The 15629-nt window shown below is 38.6% G+C and overlaps 1 protein-coding gene across 1 annotated transcript in view; it reads left to right on the top strand.

Moving 5' to 3' along the window:
* LOC106875730 (synaptic vesicle glycoprotein 2C) overlaps positions 1 to 15629 on the top strand; it is a 189936-nt gene that overhangs the window by 38556 nt on the left and 135751 nt on the right. The window contains exons 2-3 of the mRNA XM_052974466.1: positions 1999 to 2049; positions 3674 to 3835. Of these exons, the coding sequence (XP_052830426.1) occupies positions 1999 to 2049; positions 3674 to 3835 (213 nt within the window). The remainder of the gene's footprint in view (positions 1 to 1998; positions 2050 to 3673; positions 3836 to 15629) is intronic.

Here is a 15629-nt window from a genome sequence, read left to right as displayed (position 1 = left end):
TTTCACTGCCAGTGACTCTGGGATTGTAATGCCTTCGGGTCCTGTATATGCAGGCTGCAGTGCATTGTTGAGTTGATAGTGCAGTGCTCGAAATTTTCCAGCATTAAACTGCATGTTGTTTACTTTGGCCCACTTGTGTATTGCATTCAGGTCCTACTATAAGCTTGTGATATCATCTTGATTTTTTATTGCCTGTGATAATTTTGTATCATCAGCATAGCTAGTGACAGTGGCTGTCCAAATGACCATGGACATGTCTAAGAGGGCTATTATAAACAGTAGTGGCCCCAGAACAGCTCCCTAGGGAACACCACTTGGGATTTGAGTTTCCTCAGAAAGGGCGCTATTGGCTGCAACTGCTTGACTTCTGTCTTTAAGGATGTCGTGCAGACACTCTCCCATTTTACCAGCAATGCCAAGGTTTCACAGCTTATGACATATCATGCCATGATCTACCTTATCTAATGCCTTTGCAAAGTCAAGGTATATCATGCTGACATCTGAATGGTCAAGCAACTGTTTCAAAATCCAGTTATAGTACTGTAGGAGCTGTGTGAGGCCGCTTCTTCCTGGACAAAAGCCATGCTGTGTATTGTGTATTGTTCATTAGGTCATTTTCCTGTAGGTTCCTTCTGATGATTCACTCCATGATTTTATTGATATGTGAAGTCAGAGAGATTGACCTTTAGCCTATTTTAGGATTCTGGAAAGGTGTTATGTCATGTCTCTAGCCAGCCATGTGTAGCACCTTAAGGATGAAGGAATTCCATATGAAATTAAATAAAGGCTTATAGAGTAACTGGAGTCCTATATAAATGGGAGCAGACAATGCAAGCTTTGCATAGAAGAGCGGGCAAGGATCCTTAAAGACACGCTTAACCCAGTGACTCTCTTAAACTCCAGAAATGAGATCTATAACCCTTGTCTGCATTTTAAACACTGCCTGTTGCCGACTTGAGATTCCCCATGTATCGATTAGGGCTATAATTGTGGACTGGAACCAGCCTAAGGGTGGAAATTCCCCATTCATTGATTAGGACTGTAAAAATTTGCTAACCAGACCAATCTAAGGGCGGTAACCCATCCCATTTAAGGCTCAGACAATATATTGTACTTTTTTGTTTACAAATTAACTGACTGTTATGGTTTTCTATCTCCAGTTTGAAAAGAAGCTATATGTCCATGGTTATTGGAGTCTGAAAAATAGTTTATAAGGTTAAGCACTTGGTGAATGCAAAATCATTGGTCAATCTATGATTGGCTCCTGATTGAGTTGCTCTCTTGCAGACTTTCACATATTAACTGTTATTTTGTTCTAAACTGGTTGTATTTAATGAGCTTTCTGCAATAAGGGAGGATGAAAATCTTAGTTTTTTTATATTTCATTTCTTTTTACTTATTCCATTTTTTGCACCAATCTGTTTTTTCCATGTTTTCTTACTATCCAACATTCTATTTTAAAAAATATATATATTATGCATAAACAGAACCAGAAAAATTGCTTTAAGATACATAGTGTATTTTATAAATATGTCTGTTCAAGTATCATAGTAGCATGAAACCATTAGTAGCTCTTTCGGTTGTGTATTTAAATTGATATGTATGTATGTATGTATGTATGTATGTATGTGTGTGTGCATGCGTGTGTGCATGCGTGTGTGTATGCATGTGTGCATGTGTGTGTGTGCATGCGTGCATGTGCGTGTGTATTCGCAAGCAAGATGTTATAACTGTACAACAGTGCTTCAATTCTTTGTATGTACATATATTTACTTGATTGCTGACATTTATCAATGGTTTCTCCCATTGTTTTGAGATGCCATTATCTATCATTAATAAAACCATTGGCATCTTTGACGATACAGATATGCTAATGTGTTATAATACTTTATAACTGATAATGCTTTATCTGTTATAAAGTATCCTGAATGTAATATCATCTCATGTTAAATTATAAAGTGTTGTATATTCATTTGTGTTTAATTCTTTTTCTTTTAGAGGATAATAAACCTGACTCTACATCATATGAAGATGCCTTGGAAGCAACTGGTTGGTGTCTACTTTTACTTAATTGTTTTTATTTACTCATTTGAAAGTATAGAGCCTACTATTTTGCATATTTCTTTATCATCTATAGTATTTTAGTAATGTGCGATATTGATTTATTTCACAAGTGTTGCTAGTAACACTGTATAATAGTTACTATTTATAACTATTTTGATAAAAACCTGTTGTCATACTTGTTGGCAGTATTGTGTAATAACAATTATTACAAATAACTATATTGTTATTATTTGTTCTAGTCTTCCATTATAATCCAAGAAAAAGGTTTTTTTAACTTTGGGCATTGTTTTAAAAGTAAATATATTAATAACAGTAAAGCGAGCAGCCACATCAAAGTAGCAATAAATGTTACTACTAGTTTAACCCCAGGCAAATTCTCCACTAGCTGATTTTCGATGCAAGCTCTGCACCCTTTATATCGCTAACAGGGGAGGCGAACCCCTACTACCTTCCAGTAGGGGTTTGCTCCTCCTACTAGCAATATATTGTATATAAAGGGTGCAGAGCTTTCACTGAAAACCAGCTAGCAGAGAATCTGCTGGGGTTAAACTAGTAGTAACATTCATCTGCTACTTTGATGTGGCTACTCGCTTTATGTTACTACTCTATCCCTTCTTGAGATTTTATAACTAGATATTACTAACCTTCCCTTCACTAAACATTCAACCATTCAGTAAGAATATTATTTGAGATTAGTAATATTCTTTCTGTGTCACTTCAAATCCAGTTTACTCTTTACTGCAGTTACTTCCTTAGTTTCATGCATACATTGTGTATATACATAGAAGTATGCAAATACATATGTACTAACATTGGAATGTAGACTGCAAAATGCTAAAATAAAAAGTGTAGTGCTTCAGACTTTCTCTTACTGATTATTCTCATTTAGAAATATGTGTTCATTTAGAATAAGTGTTTTTTTTTTGTTTTTTTTAAACATTGAGATTAACAGGGGATATATGTTTGAGATTTATGTAGCACAGTGTGTATACTTATCCTGTGTTACATATATTATGGTTTCTAGTAGGAATAGGAACATGTCTAGCATTAAAATGATTTTTCTCTTAACAATCTATCAAAACCATGAATGTAAAATATATCATACATAATTAAGTCCATGAAAATTGGACAGTGAGGGTTTTGTGTCTTATACAGGCACACAACAATCAATTTACTGAAATTATGAACTTAGAACTCATGAGCTGCTAGTCTGATACCTTATCTTCTTTGTCCTATCCACATGCTTCACATACACACCATTCCATATACACACACACTCCACATATACACACATGACCACTACAGGTTCACAGTCTTAAAAGCCTAAAAAACACATCAACTAATATAGTCTAGACACCCCCAAAAAGAGAGGGTAGCAGCTGGATTGCCTCTAATCATAGGTCAACTTCACTGGAGTTTACTTGGGGCTAACGAATAGCAACAACAAAAGAGGTCATTCTGAACAGGTTCTAATAAGGCATTGTTTTTGACACGGAACCATATTTGGAATGGATTGCAAATTATTCCCCCAAATTTTTCCATCTCAGAAATTAGCTTTAATTTATTGTTTTTGTATCATCTTGATCCCATTGTTCTTTCTTCTTTTCAGGAAATGGTATATTCAATTATCTGTTGACTTTCATCTGTGGTTGGGCTGTATCCAGTGATGCAATAGAGATTATGTCTCTTTCCTTTGTGTTACCCTCTACAACATGTGACTTCAATATTTCTGAGTTTAATGTTGCTATCCTCAATTCTTCAATGTTTGTTGGTAAGTTGTTGTTTAGCTCTTGATCAACCCTGACTGAGCAGATCTATGACCAAAAAAATTCTTATTGTAGTCATCCCATCTTTTTAATGGGTATGAAGGACTGTATTATGTAATGATTTGCATTGTAGATATTTGTTACTTTAATATAATCTGTCTTGTGGTTAAGCCATGCATATGCAGATAAATATTAATAAATAACACTACTCATTCAAGGTGACATGGTGGTGGAACAATGTAGTTGACAGAGCCACTGGGGAAAAGAAACAGGCATGGAAGGACTGGAGGTGTGGTGGTAGCAGAGAACTGTATCAGATCGTCAGAAGGGAAGCTAGTAGAGGGGTTTACTTAGCCAGAGGGGCAGCAGATAAGAAGAAATTTACCAATGTTCTGTGTCGTGAGGACCAGAGACTTGAAGTATTTCAAATTGCAAGACAGTGTGTGAGAGAAAATTGTGATGTCATAGGAGAGAAATGTGTCCGCATAGATGATGCTACACTTGCATTTAATGATGCTGCAAAGAGAGACTTAGAGATACCACTATGAAAAGTTGCTAAATGAAGAGAATGAATGGGAGAAAGAGAGTTTGCCAAATGTTGACCCAACTAAGAGACCAGCTATCTAAATTGGCAGTACCTTGGTAGATAAAGTAATGAAGGGCATGGAGACAAGGAAAGCCCCTGACCCATCAGGAATCACTGCTGAGATGCTTAAAATATCTGGCAGTGTAGGCTATAGTCTAGTCAACTGTTTCAAAGGTAAAGGTGATGCTTTAGATAGAAATAATTACAGAAGTATCAAATTGTTAGATCAGGTGATGAAAGACACAGAGAGGGTCATATCCCAACTAATTAGGGAGAAAGTTAGTCTAGATGAGATGCAGTTTGGGTTTGTACCAGGGAGAAGCAACACTGGTGCTATATTTCTGGTAAGACAGCTGTAGGAGAAATTCCTAGCCAAAGATAAACCTCTGTACTTGGCTTTTGTTGACATAGAGAAAGCCTTTGACAAGGTTCCCCGATCAATTATCTGGTGGTCAGTGTGGAAACTAGGGATAGATGAGTGGTTGGTAAAAGCTGTACAAGCCATGTACAGGGGTGCTGTTAGTAAGGTGAATGTTGGCAATGAGAATAGCAAAGAATTCCAGGTACAAGTAGGGATACATCAAGGATCAGTCCTCAGCCTCCTCTTGTTCATCATAATCCTCCAAGCAATGACAGAGGAATTCAAGACAGGATGCCCCTGGGAGCTCCACTATGCTGATGACCTTACTCTTATAGCTGAGTTACTACCGGAACTAGAGAAGAAGTTTCAGGTGTGGAAGCAAGGTCAAGAATCAAAGGGCCTTAGAGTTAACCTAGCAAAAACTTAAGTCTTAGTAAGTAGGAAGGTGGACAAATCACAAATCCCTTCAGGTAGATGGCCCTGTTTGATCTGTAGAAAAGGTGTAGGTAGAAACTCCACAAAATGTACCCAGTGTAAGCTATGGACACAAGAGGTGCAGCGATATCAAAGGAAGGTTAACTGGGAAGATAGTTTTTGTGTGTGGCAGATGCAAAGGTGCAATAAGCACTGGAAATGTACAGAAAACAGATTCCATTGCATGCCGGGGAAGAAACTAGAAGTAGTTGATAGCTTCTGTTATCTAGGTGACCAAGTCAGTAGTAGGGGTGGATGCTCTGAGAGCATAGCTGCTAGAATAAGAATAGCCTGGGCAAAGTTCAGAGAGCTCCTACCTCTGCTGGTAACAAAGAGCCTCTTGCTCAGAGTGAAAGGTAGACTGTATGATGTCTGTGTGTGAACAGCCATGCTACATGGCAGTGAAACATAGGCTGTGACTGCTGAGGACGTGTAGGCTTGAAAGAAATGAAACTAATATGCTCTGCTGGATGTGTAATGTCAGTGTGCATATGCGACAGAGTGTAAGCACCCTGAGAGAAAAGTTGGACATAAGAAGCATCAGATGTGGTGTGCAGGAGAGACAACTGCTCTGGTATGGTCATGGGATGCATGTAGACGAGGATAGCTGTGTGAACAAGTGTCACACCCTAACAGTGGAGGGGAACCTGTGGAACAGGTAGATCCAGGAAGACATGGGATGAGGTGTGAAAGACAACTTTCAAATGTTGGGTCTCACTGAGGAATGATGAGTGACCGAGACTTATGCAGTGATTGAGAAGACCCAGCAAGCCAAGTAAAATCATACTTGTGGCCGATGCCGGTGTTGCATAACTGGCCTATTTAGAAAAAGCACCCTGCAATTGTTGGGCAATATGCTGTTGAACTGAGTGAAATCATAGTTGTGACTGATGACAGTACAGCCTGACTGGCACCTATGCTTGTGGCACATAAAAGCACCCAACACTCTCAGAGTGGTTGGCGTTAGGAAGGGCATCCAACTGTAGAAACTTTGCCAAATCAGACGAGTCTGGTGCAGCCTCCCAGTTTGCCAGTTCTCAGTCAAACTGTCCAACCCATGCCAGCATGGAAAGTGGACATTAAATGACGATGATGATGATGATGACTACTGTTGTCTAAAGGATACTTCTTAAAAATGAATTGTCTAAATACGTGTGTGTGTGTGTGTGCATTAGTGTATTCAGAAAGTAATTGTGTTTTTCACCACTATGAAATATGAATCAACCAATCACATCAGAGCCAAGGTCGAATGGGCAGGAACTTTTCTAGAAATAGTATATCATCTCTTTTATCTGGAAATGTGTCATTCATAGTTATTTCGGTAATTAACCCCATGTAGGATAAGAACTTTATGAAACAACATATTCGCCATTGCTCACTGTATGAGTTTTGAAAGGAAGGTACTGCTAAAGAAGCAATGAAAAACATTTGTGAAGTGTATCCAGATGCAGTGAAAGCTTATACATTTCACCTGTGGTTTAAAAGGTTTAATGATGGCGATTGTGACATATCTGACAAGCCTCGCTCTAGAAGACAACCCACTTTGAATGAGACTATTGTATCAGGTCCATGTCAAAGCATCAGAGATTTGGTGCAAAAATTTAATGTGTCATGTTCAACTATCCATGAACATCTCAAGCAAAGTGGGAAAACATGCAAAGAGGCTATTTGGGTTCCACATGAGCTTATGCTTGAAAACCAAATACATCTGCAGCAATGTTCTAGCCAAGAATAAAAACCTGTCGTTTCTGCAGCACATTGTTACAGGTGATGAAAAATGGGTTTTGATCACAACACAAAACAAAAAAGACAATAGTTGTCATGTAATGAGAGGCCGACATCAAAACCGGAATTTCTTCTGCAAAAATCCTAACTCTGTGTTTAGTGGAACATAAAAGGTATCATCCATTACAAGCCACTGGAACATGGAAGGACCATCAATGCAGATGCCTATTGCCAACAACTTGATTCTGTAAATGAAAAATTATGTTGAAAGTGGCCATCTTTGTTAAACAGAAAAGGTGTTATTCTCCAGCATGACAGTACACAACCACACTCTTCAAAATAAACCAAGAAAAAATAAGATTGTTAAGACGGGAGGTTTTTCCACATCCAATACACACTCACCTGACTTAGCACCTATGGATTTCCATTTGTTCAGAAACAGAAGGTAAGTTGAAGATAGCCTTTCAAACTTCTTTCAGGAAAAGAAATAGGTTTCTTTGAACACAGCATAAAAAAATTACTTTCCCATTGGGCTGCAGTCATTGAAAATGATGGTAATTACATTCTTGATTAAAACTATTCATATAAACATAGTTTATGTTCATTTATATATCCTTTCTGGTAAAATGCAATTACTTTCCAAACACCCTCTGTGTGTGTGTGTGTGTAGTTATGCATCATCATCATCATTTAATATATGTTTCCTGTGCTGGCATGGATTGGACAACTTAACAGGATCTGGCAAACTGTAGGGTTGTGTCTAGTTCCACAGTCAGCTCTGGCATGGTTTCTACAATTGGGTGCTTTTCCTAATGTCTGCCATTTTGTAGTGTGTACTTGATGCTTTTTTCATGTCACAGGTAATAAATGATGAGATTACCAAGCAAGGTGCAAGACAAAAAACAAGGAAAAAAGAGAGAAAAAGAAAGAGGACTAAATAGATGAAGGGAAGTGGCTTTATACCAGATGTTGAAAGGTGCTGTAGAGGAGATACATGACTACCTATATTCAATAAGAATGGATGGAAGTTGTCAGAAGACAAAGGTAGTAGTGATGGAGGGTGGTGCTAGAGCAAACTCATGGTACAAGAAGATAAACATAAGAGAGGATACAAATAGTGGATTGACCAAACCAGTACAGTCTTTTCTCTTGTACACTACTTTCTTTTAAGCCTAATTTTTCTCCCAACACCTTAGCACTTTGCTATATATGCAGTCTGATGTTGCACATCCAACAGAGCATGCTAACATCATTCCTCTTTAATGTTCACAAGCCTTCTGCATTCAGAGCTCACATCTCACTACTATGTAGCATTGTTTGTATTCAAGCATCAAACAATCTGCCTTTCACTCTGAGAGAGAGACCTTTAGTAGCTAACAAAATTAATAGTTCTCTGAACTGACACCATCCTGGTCTTATTCAAGCAATATATTTGAACAACACTCTCCTCTACTGCTAATTAGGTCACCTTCATCATCATCATTATCGTTGTTTAACGTCTGTCTTCCATGCTGGGTTGGATGGTTTGATAGGAGCCAGTCAAGCAGGAGCTTGCACCAGTCTTCTGTGTCTGTTTTGGCAGGGTTTTTATGACTGGATGCCCTTCCTTACACCAACCATCCAGCTGAGTGCTTTTTACTTGGCACGAGCACAGATGAGGTCAGTTGTGGCAAATTTTTTACTGCTGAATGCCCTTCCAAACGCCAACCACTTCACAGAGCAGACTGGTGAAACTATCTACTACCTCTAGGAAGTCCCTAGGGCATTTGAGAAAATCAATTTCTCACATCTCCTTTGTGTTTATTGCTTCTGCACATCTTCTACATACAAATACTACTTTCTCCATTAACCTTCCTGCAATTCCACTGAAGCCTTTGTGTGTCCATTGTTTATACTGAGTATGGAATTCCTGCCTACACTTCTCTTACATAGTGAGCAGAGCCATTTATGTGAGAGGAAAGGAGTCCTAAGTGTTTTCCTGCTCACTAAAACTTTGGTCTTTGCTAAGTTAACTTGATCCCAGGTTTTACTTTCACACCTGGAATTCCTTCCCTAATTCTACTAGAGATTCCATTATAAGAATGTTGTCATCAACATTTAATAGTTCCCAAGGGCTTAAATTCATCTGTTTTGGCTAGGAGAACAATAATGACTAGGAAGGACTCTGTTACTCTAAGCTCATTGCTGTACTTTGACATCACTCCTGTACATGAGAGTTGTATGGCTTTTACAAGCCATTTGTCAACCCCTAGTTTCATCAGAAACCACATATCACAAAGCAAGGAATTCTGTTGAAGGCTTTCTCCAGGTCAAGGAATGTCTACCAAAATGATTTACTTTTAGCTAAATACTTGCTCCTGTGCCAGTGACACATAAAAGGCACTATTCAAGCATGGTCGATGCCAGTGCCAGCTGACTGGTCCTGTGCTGATAGCACGTAAAAAGCACCATTCAAGCGTGGTTGTTGTCAGTGCCACCTGACTGGCCCTTGTGCTGGTGGCACGTAAAAAGTACCCACTACACTCTTGGAGTGGTTGGTGTTAGGAAGGGCATCTAGCTGTAGAAACTTTGTCAGATCAGATTGGAGCCTGGTACAGCCTTCTGGCTTGCCAGCCCCTAGTCAAACCATCCAATCCATGCCAGCATGGAAAGCAGACGTTAAACAACAACAATGATGATGAGGGTGCGACAGAAAGGTTGCCCTGCTTTCAAAGGTTAATAAAAAACAAACACATGAAGCTGCATGAAAAATCTTTGTATTTTTATGAAGTTCATTAAATTCTATGTCTTTTTTTTTTGTTTCAAGTAGTACCCACCATGGCCTGGAGTGGAGAGCATTGTGCATTTGTTGTTGAAGAGTTTGTTAAGAATGGTGATTCCGTCATAACAACGGAATGTCCCTTCCAAAGACACTTTGCATTTTGCCGTCATGATCCCATACTAGATGATCCCTTACCGTCATGATCCTATACCGGTGGGTTTCCAACTTTAGACAAACATCATCAGCTTTAAACAGGATAAGTCCTGGCTGTCCTAGGACCACTACAGGCCAGAAAATGTAGTAGCTGTGGCAGCTTCAGTACAACAGTTTCCCAAACATTCCGCACAAAAACATGCATTAGTCTTACACATATCTGATTGAATTGTCTGCAGATTCTTACACAGGTCTCTCCACATGCATCCCTACAAAATAATGGTTGTACAGGAGTTAAACAAGAGGTATTATGAAGCCAGCACAACTTTGTGTCGAGACATTCTCCAGACCATCCTCCCAACAGCTGTTCTATCTGCAGTAATGAAGTGCACTTCCATTTATCGGGGAGGGTTAACAAAACTCCCGATACTGGTCAGACAGTAACCCTTGTGAATTCCATGAACGACCACTCTACAGTGTGAAGGTTACCGTCTGGTGTGTCATGGGTGATTTTGGCATGTGGGGTCCTTATTTTTTCCAAGGGGAAGGTGTTACAGTAACTGTTACATTGAACCATTATTATGAACTGCTCAAAACGTTTCTCCATCCAAAAGTCGTCCAGTTACTTGCTGATCATGATCCAGATGATCTATGGTTCCAACAACATGGTGCCACATTGCATATCTCTCAGTGTTCACTCAGAGTCCTCTGTGACATGTTTCCAAGTCATCTTGTTTCTATGCGAGGTGACCTTGGGTGGCCCCCATATTCCCCAGATTTAACCCCATGATTTTTTTCTTTGGGGACTCTTCAAATCATGAGTGTATCAACACCGGCCAGCAACTGTAAAAGATTTAAAAGCAGCAACAACTCTGGAAATCGATGCGATTCCACGACACATGGTTCAAAGGGCTATGGTGAGCTTCAAAACTGCATCGACATTGGTAGTTGCCACTTAAGTGATACAGTTTTCAAAACCACTTGAATTACAATGGAATTTAATGTACTTCATACAAATACAAAGTTTTTTCTTGTATCTTCATGTATTTGTTTTTTATTAACCATTGAAATTGGAGCAACCTTTCTGCTGTATCCTGTACTTGTCCTGCAACTGTCTCACTAGGAAGATGGCATCAGTAGTACATCTTACTGGTGCAAAACTAAACTGCATCTCATCCAGTCTAATTCTGTTTCTAATTAATTTTAACTTTCATGACCTGCAATTTTGTCTAGCAGTTTGATACCTCTGTGTAAGGTATCTCTTTTACCCTTGTAACAGCCAACTGTAATGCTGCTACACTGGTCATTGGGCAGGCCACTTCCTGTAGAACCTGGTTTATTAGACAGGTGATTAAGCTGTATCCTACTCAACCATGTATTTTAAGCATCTCAGTGGGAATATCTGATGGACCAGGGGCTTTCCATTTCTTCATATACATATACACAAAACTGTGTATATATTGGGTCATCCCTTAAATAATGCAGCTTTTTTATGATTCTTGTTTAGTTTTCAAAATTAAGATAAACAAAGTTCTTTAATCTAAAATATACTTTCCTTAATTTTCTACAATGCTCTTTCATCTATCTGGATGACTTGCAAGGCCCCTCTTCTAAAATTCACTTGTCCATGATGAAAAATACTCCTCCGGTACTGTTCTGACCTCATCTATAGAATTCATATTTTTTCCATCCAAATGATTTTGAAGAATGCAAAATAAATGATAATCAGATAGGGCAATGTCCGGTGAATATGGTGGGTAGAGCATCGTTTCCCATTCAAACTACTCCAGCCTTTGGAATGTCATCCTCGCTGTATGTGGCTGAACATTATCCTGATGGAAGAACACCTTTTGTCTTGAAACCAAAGATGGTTGTTTTTCTTCTAGTGCTGACTTAAGCTGCTCAAGCTGCTCGCAGTAGATCTTTGTTATAGTTTGGTTTGGGTTTCAAAGTTCAAAGTGGATTAAACCTTTCATATCCCACCAAACAGATAACAACACCTTATGTGGGTGAAGACCTTCCTTAGCCTGGGGTGTTTCTCCTTTCCTTGACTTTTTTATAGAGAACCCATTTCTCGTCACAAGTCACTATTCAGTTGAAAAAAAGTTCATCTGTGAGACGTGACAGTGAAGAAGAACACACATTCACTCTGAATGCGATTAGACTTGGAAAGTTTGTGAGGAATCCATTGACCCAATTTGCTGACTATTCCAAAGGCACGCAGGTGTTGATGAATGATTGAATGGCCAAATCCAAGCTTCTCTGCAAGTTCCTCAACAGTTATGATGGGGTTTTGTTCCACCAGGGTTTGCAGGGCATCCTCAAAGAGCTCTACAGATCATCCAGGATGAGGCTCATTTTCTAGGCTGTAGTTTCTGGCTTGGAATTTCTGGAACCACTGTTGACACTGGCTTATGCTTACTGTCCAACGCCCATATACTACATTAATATTCCTCGCACTTACTGTTGTGTTTATTGAACACAAAATATGTTGAATATGCTCCTTTGTCATTTCCATTATAGCTTTGAAAAAATAACTGTTAAGATTGAACCACAGTCTTCAAAACTTGCACTAAGAATAAAGACAAGGTAAAATTACTACCTGCTTTTATAGCAAGTTGATGCAGGTAGTTTATCCCATCCCCCTTCAACTTTTAGTTCATGTAATTGAAAAAACTGGATGATGGGATGATCCAATATATACATGGTTTTAGGTTCAGTCTCACTGCATGGTACTGTGGGCAAGTGCCTTTTATTATAGTTTCAGGCCAGCCAAAGCCTTCTGAGTGTATTTGGTAAATTGTACTGAAAGAATTCTATCATGTGTATGTGTGCACACACATGTCTGTGTGTGTGTGTGTGTGTGTGTGTGTGTTACTGTGTACTTTTTTTGACATTGCGTGATAATTGTAAATGAGTGTCCCCATCATGCAAGCACTGCCCTTTGCTTTTAATCCTTCACAAAAACATGTCATGGGGAAATATTACCTTACTTGGAAACTGGTGAGAGTTGGTGACAAGTAGTGTATCCAACTGAAGAAAATCTGCCTCTGGGGGTTAATTCAGTTGACTAAAAATTATTCAAAGCAGTGCCTCAGCATGGCTGCAGTCTAATGACTGAGACAAGTAAAAGATAAAAGATAACCCATGTGAGCATGGGAAAGTGAATGTTAAAACAACAATGATGGTGACGTATATATCATATGCCTCATGTCTCTCTTCTCTAAGCTGTTTTTAGAGGTCATAGACATCAGACTATTGAAACATTTTGACAAGCAGCAGCTGAGTGAGCAAACAGGTTTCTATAAGAACTACAGTATGATGCATCATATATTCACTCTAACATAGCTTACAGAATGAGTGAAAGAATACAAGCTACCTCAGTGTATCACTTTTTTGAGTACATGAAGGTTCTTTGATAGTGTTGAGATGAAATCTCTGGAAATGGAAGGTTTTCAAGCACAATACTCCAAACTGCTCAGGGATGTGAACTCTGGATGCAACACTGATATAGCTCTGCTATCATCACTAGTAAGAGTTCCGAGTGGTTAGGGCATCAAACAAAGAAATACCATCTCTAAAATGCATTTCACCGCATGTTAAGGACATTGACTGGACAGGTGTTATGAATATCAACACATTTCCAATATGACATCATACTCATTGCTGAAACCACAGGTCAACTGCAAATCATGCTGACAGAGCTAGATGCCCATAGCATAGCAGTAGGTTTTAAAATGAATTACATGAAAATAAAATATATGCAGTTTGAAAATGTAGCACACAACTAAAAGCTTTGAAATCAAGGAAGTAAAGGTGTATGTCTACTGAAGAAAATATGTGCCAGACTTCAATAGCATTGTCCTACCTGTGTTCTTATATGCCAGTGAAACATTGGCTACTATGGAGAGGGAAGTACATTGACTTGCTACAGTACAAAGGGCTAAGGAAAGATCCATTGTAAGAAATCATTACAAGAGCATATTTAAAATTAGATAATTTTAGAATGGAGCAAAGTGAATGGTGTGAATGCAGAATACTGAAAGCACAAGTTCCCTTGGGTCAGACATGTCACAAAGTTTACAGACAACAGGTGGACTTGTGCAGTTGCTGAATGGTATTCAAGAGATCAAAAATGGCTTGTTAGAAGGTCTCCATGGTGATGGGAAGATAATTTAGTTAAATGAAAAAGAATGGCGCAATCAAGAAAGAATTGGAAGTGTATTGTGACTGGTACTGTAGTCTGGTTGATACAGTGAAAACTTAGTTGTTTTACTATTACTAGCAGTATAACCCGACCTTGTCCGGGTGTGACTTATTACGCCATCTACGATAAGTCTTGCTAGGTGAAAATCAACTGAAAAAGAAAGCCTTACAACGAAAAAATCCTTATGATGTAAATATGTTCATAATTCAAAAGACCATGAAATTAATAGGGAAAGTCTGAAGGCTGTTTTGCGTAACATTATTAAGCGTACGTAAATTTCATCCGTCTAATTGGCTATAGAAATGCTTGTGCAAAACAACTTTTTGCGCTGCCCTGATTATACATAGCAGGGTAATCCCTTTTCGCAGGAGCTATGACGGCAATTTGTAATGAAGCAATTGCTGGCGATCTGTTGGTACACAGTTTTGCCAGAATTCTATCAGATTGGGCAGAAGATGTTGATGCACCATTTTGCATTATGTTCAAAGTAGCTTCTGGAATGTTGCTGTCATTTTAAACCAGTTGCTGTTTTTCCCCAGCAAACTCTCTTCTTTGGAGGCATAATCTATGTATATTTTAAACAGAAGAACAAAAGTTATAATAGATGGCAGGGTCGGTACTTTTCACATATCTGTAATTTTTCAGATTAACACCAGCACGATTACACAACCTTAATCCTAAGCCTAATCCTAACACTTACCCTAAACCGTAACCCTAACCCTAAAACCCTAACCCTGACCCTAAAACCGTAACCGTAACACTAATCCTAACCCTAACCGTAACCCTAACCCTGAACCCTAAAACCCTAACCCTAACACCCTAGTGAAAATCGTGGTATATTTACAAAACATTGACAAACATGAGTTATATTATACTGCATGATTGTGTACTTGAACGCGTATGCGTTTGAGAGAGCAAGAGAGCAAGAGGTAGAGAGAGGGGGAGAAAGGAATAGAGGTAGTTATAAGTTTTCTTATGACGGCATCTCTTCACTGCCTATTACTTCATTAGATATGTACGGATGCACATACGCACATAATAGAGAAAAATGAAACAAATATGGACAACTTGCTCTGAAACACCACCGAGTGGGGAACACTTCTCAAACATAACCTGCAGTTGTTTCTTTCAAAATTCCTACATGCTTGAAATGTACATACATCAAGGTATATTTGTAGAAAATTTCACGAAAAGATATTCATTTTCCTGGAAGTTTAGAGGAATTTAAGTGGAATTTCCGAAAATTGTCCCCCACCCCCCTCCCAAAACAGTTTCACCGAACATTCTTGTATATTCGGAATCTACATAATAAATAATATATGCATAGAAAATTTCATAAAAAAATATTCATTTTTATGAAAGTTATGACCTTCCAAATTTGGGGGATATAACTCTGTAGTTATGCCATCAATGTTTTGTAAATATACCACGATGTGAATGACTGTGTTCACTTGCACGTGTATATGTTTGAGAGAGTGAGAGAGGAAGAGGGGGAGAAATGAATAGAGATTGAGAGAAATGTGTATGTTGTC

Source organism: Octopus bimaculoides, chromosome 18 (genome assembly GCF_001194135.2).
Source record: "Octopus bimaculoides isolate UCB-OBI-ISO-001 chromosome 18, ASM119413v2, whole genome shotgun sequence".
Taxonomy (NCBI): Eukaryota; Metazoa; Mollusca; class Cephalopoda; order Octopoda; family Octopodidae; genus Octopus; species Octopus bimaculoides.
Note: the sequence above shows the minus strand (reverse complement) of the source record. Positions and strands in the feature narration are given on the sequence as shown.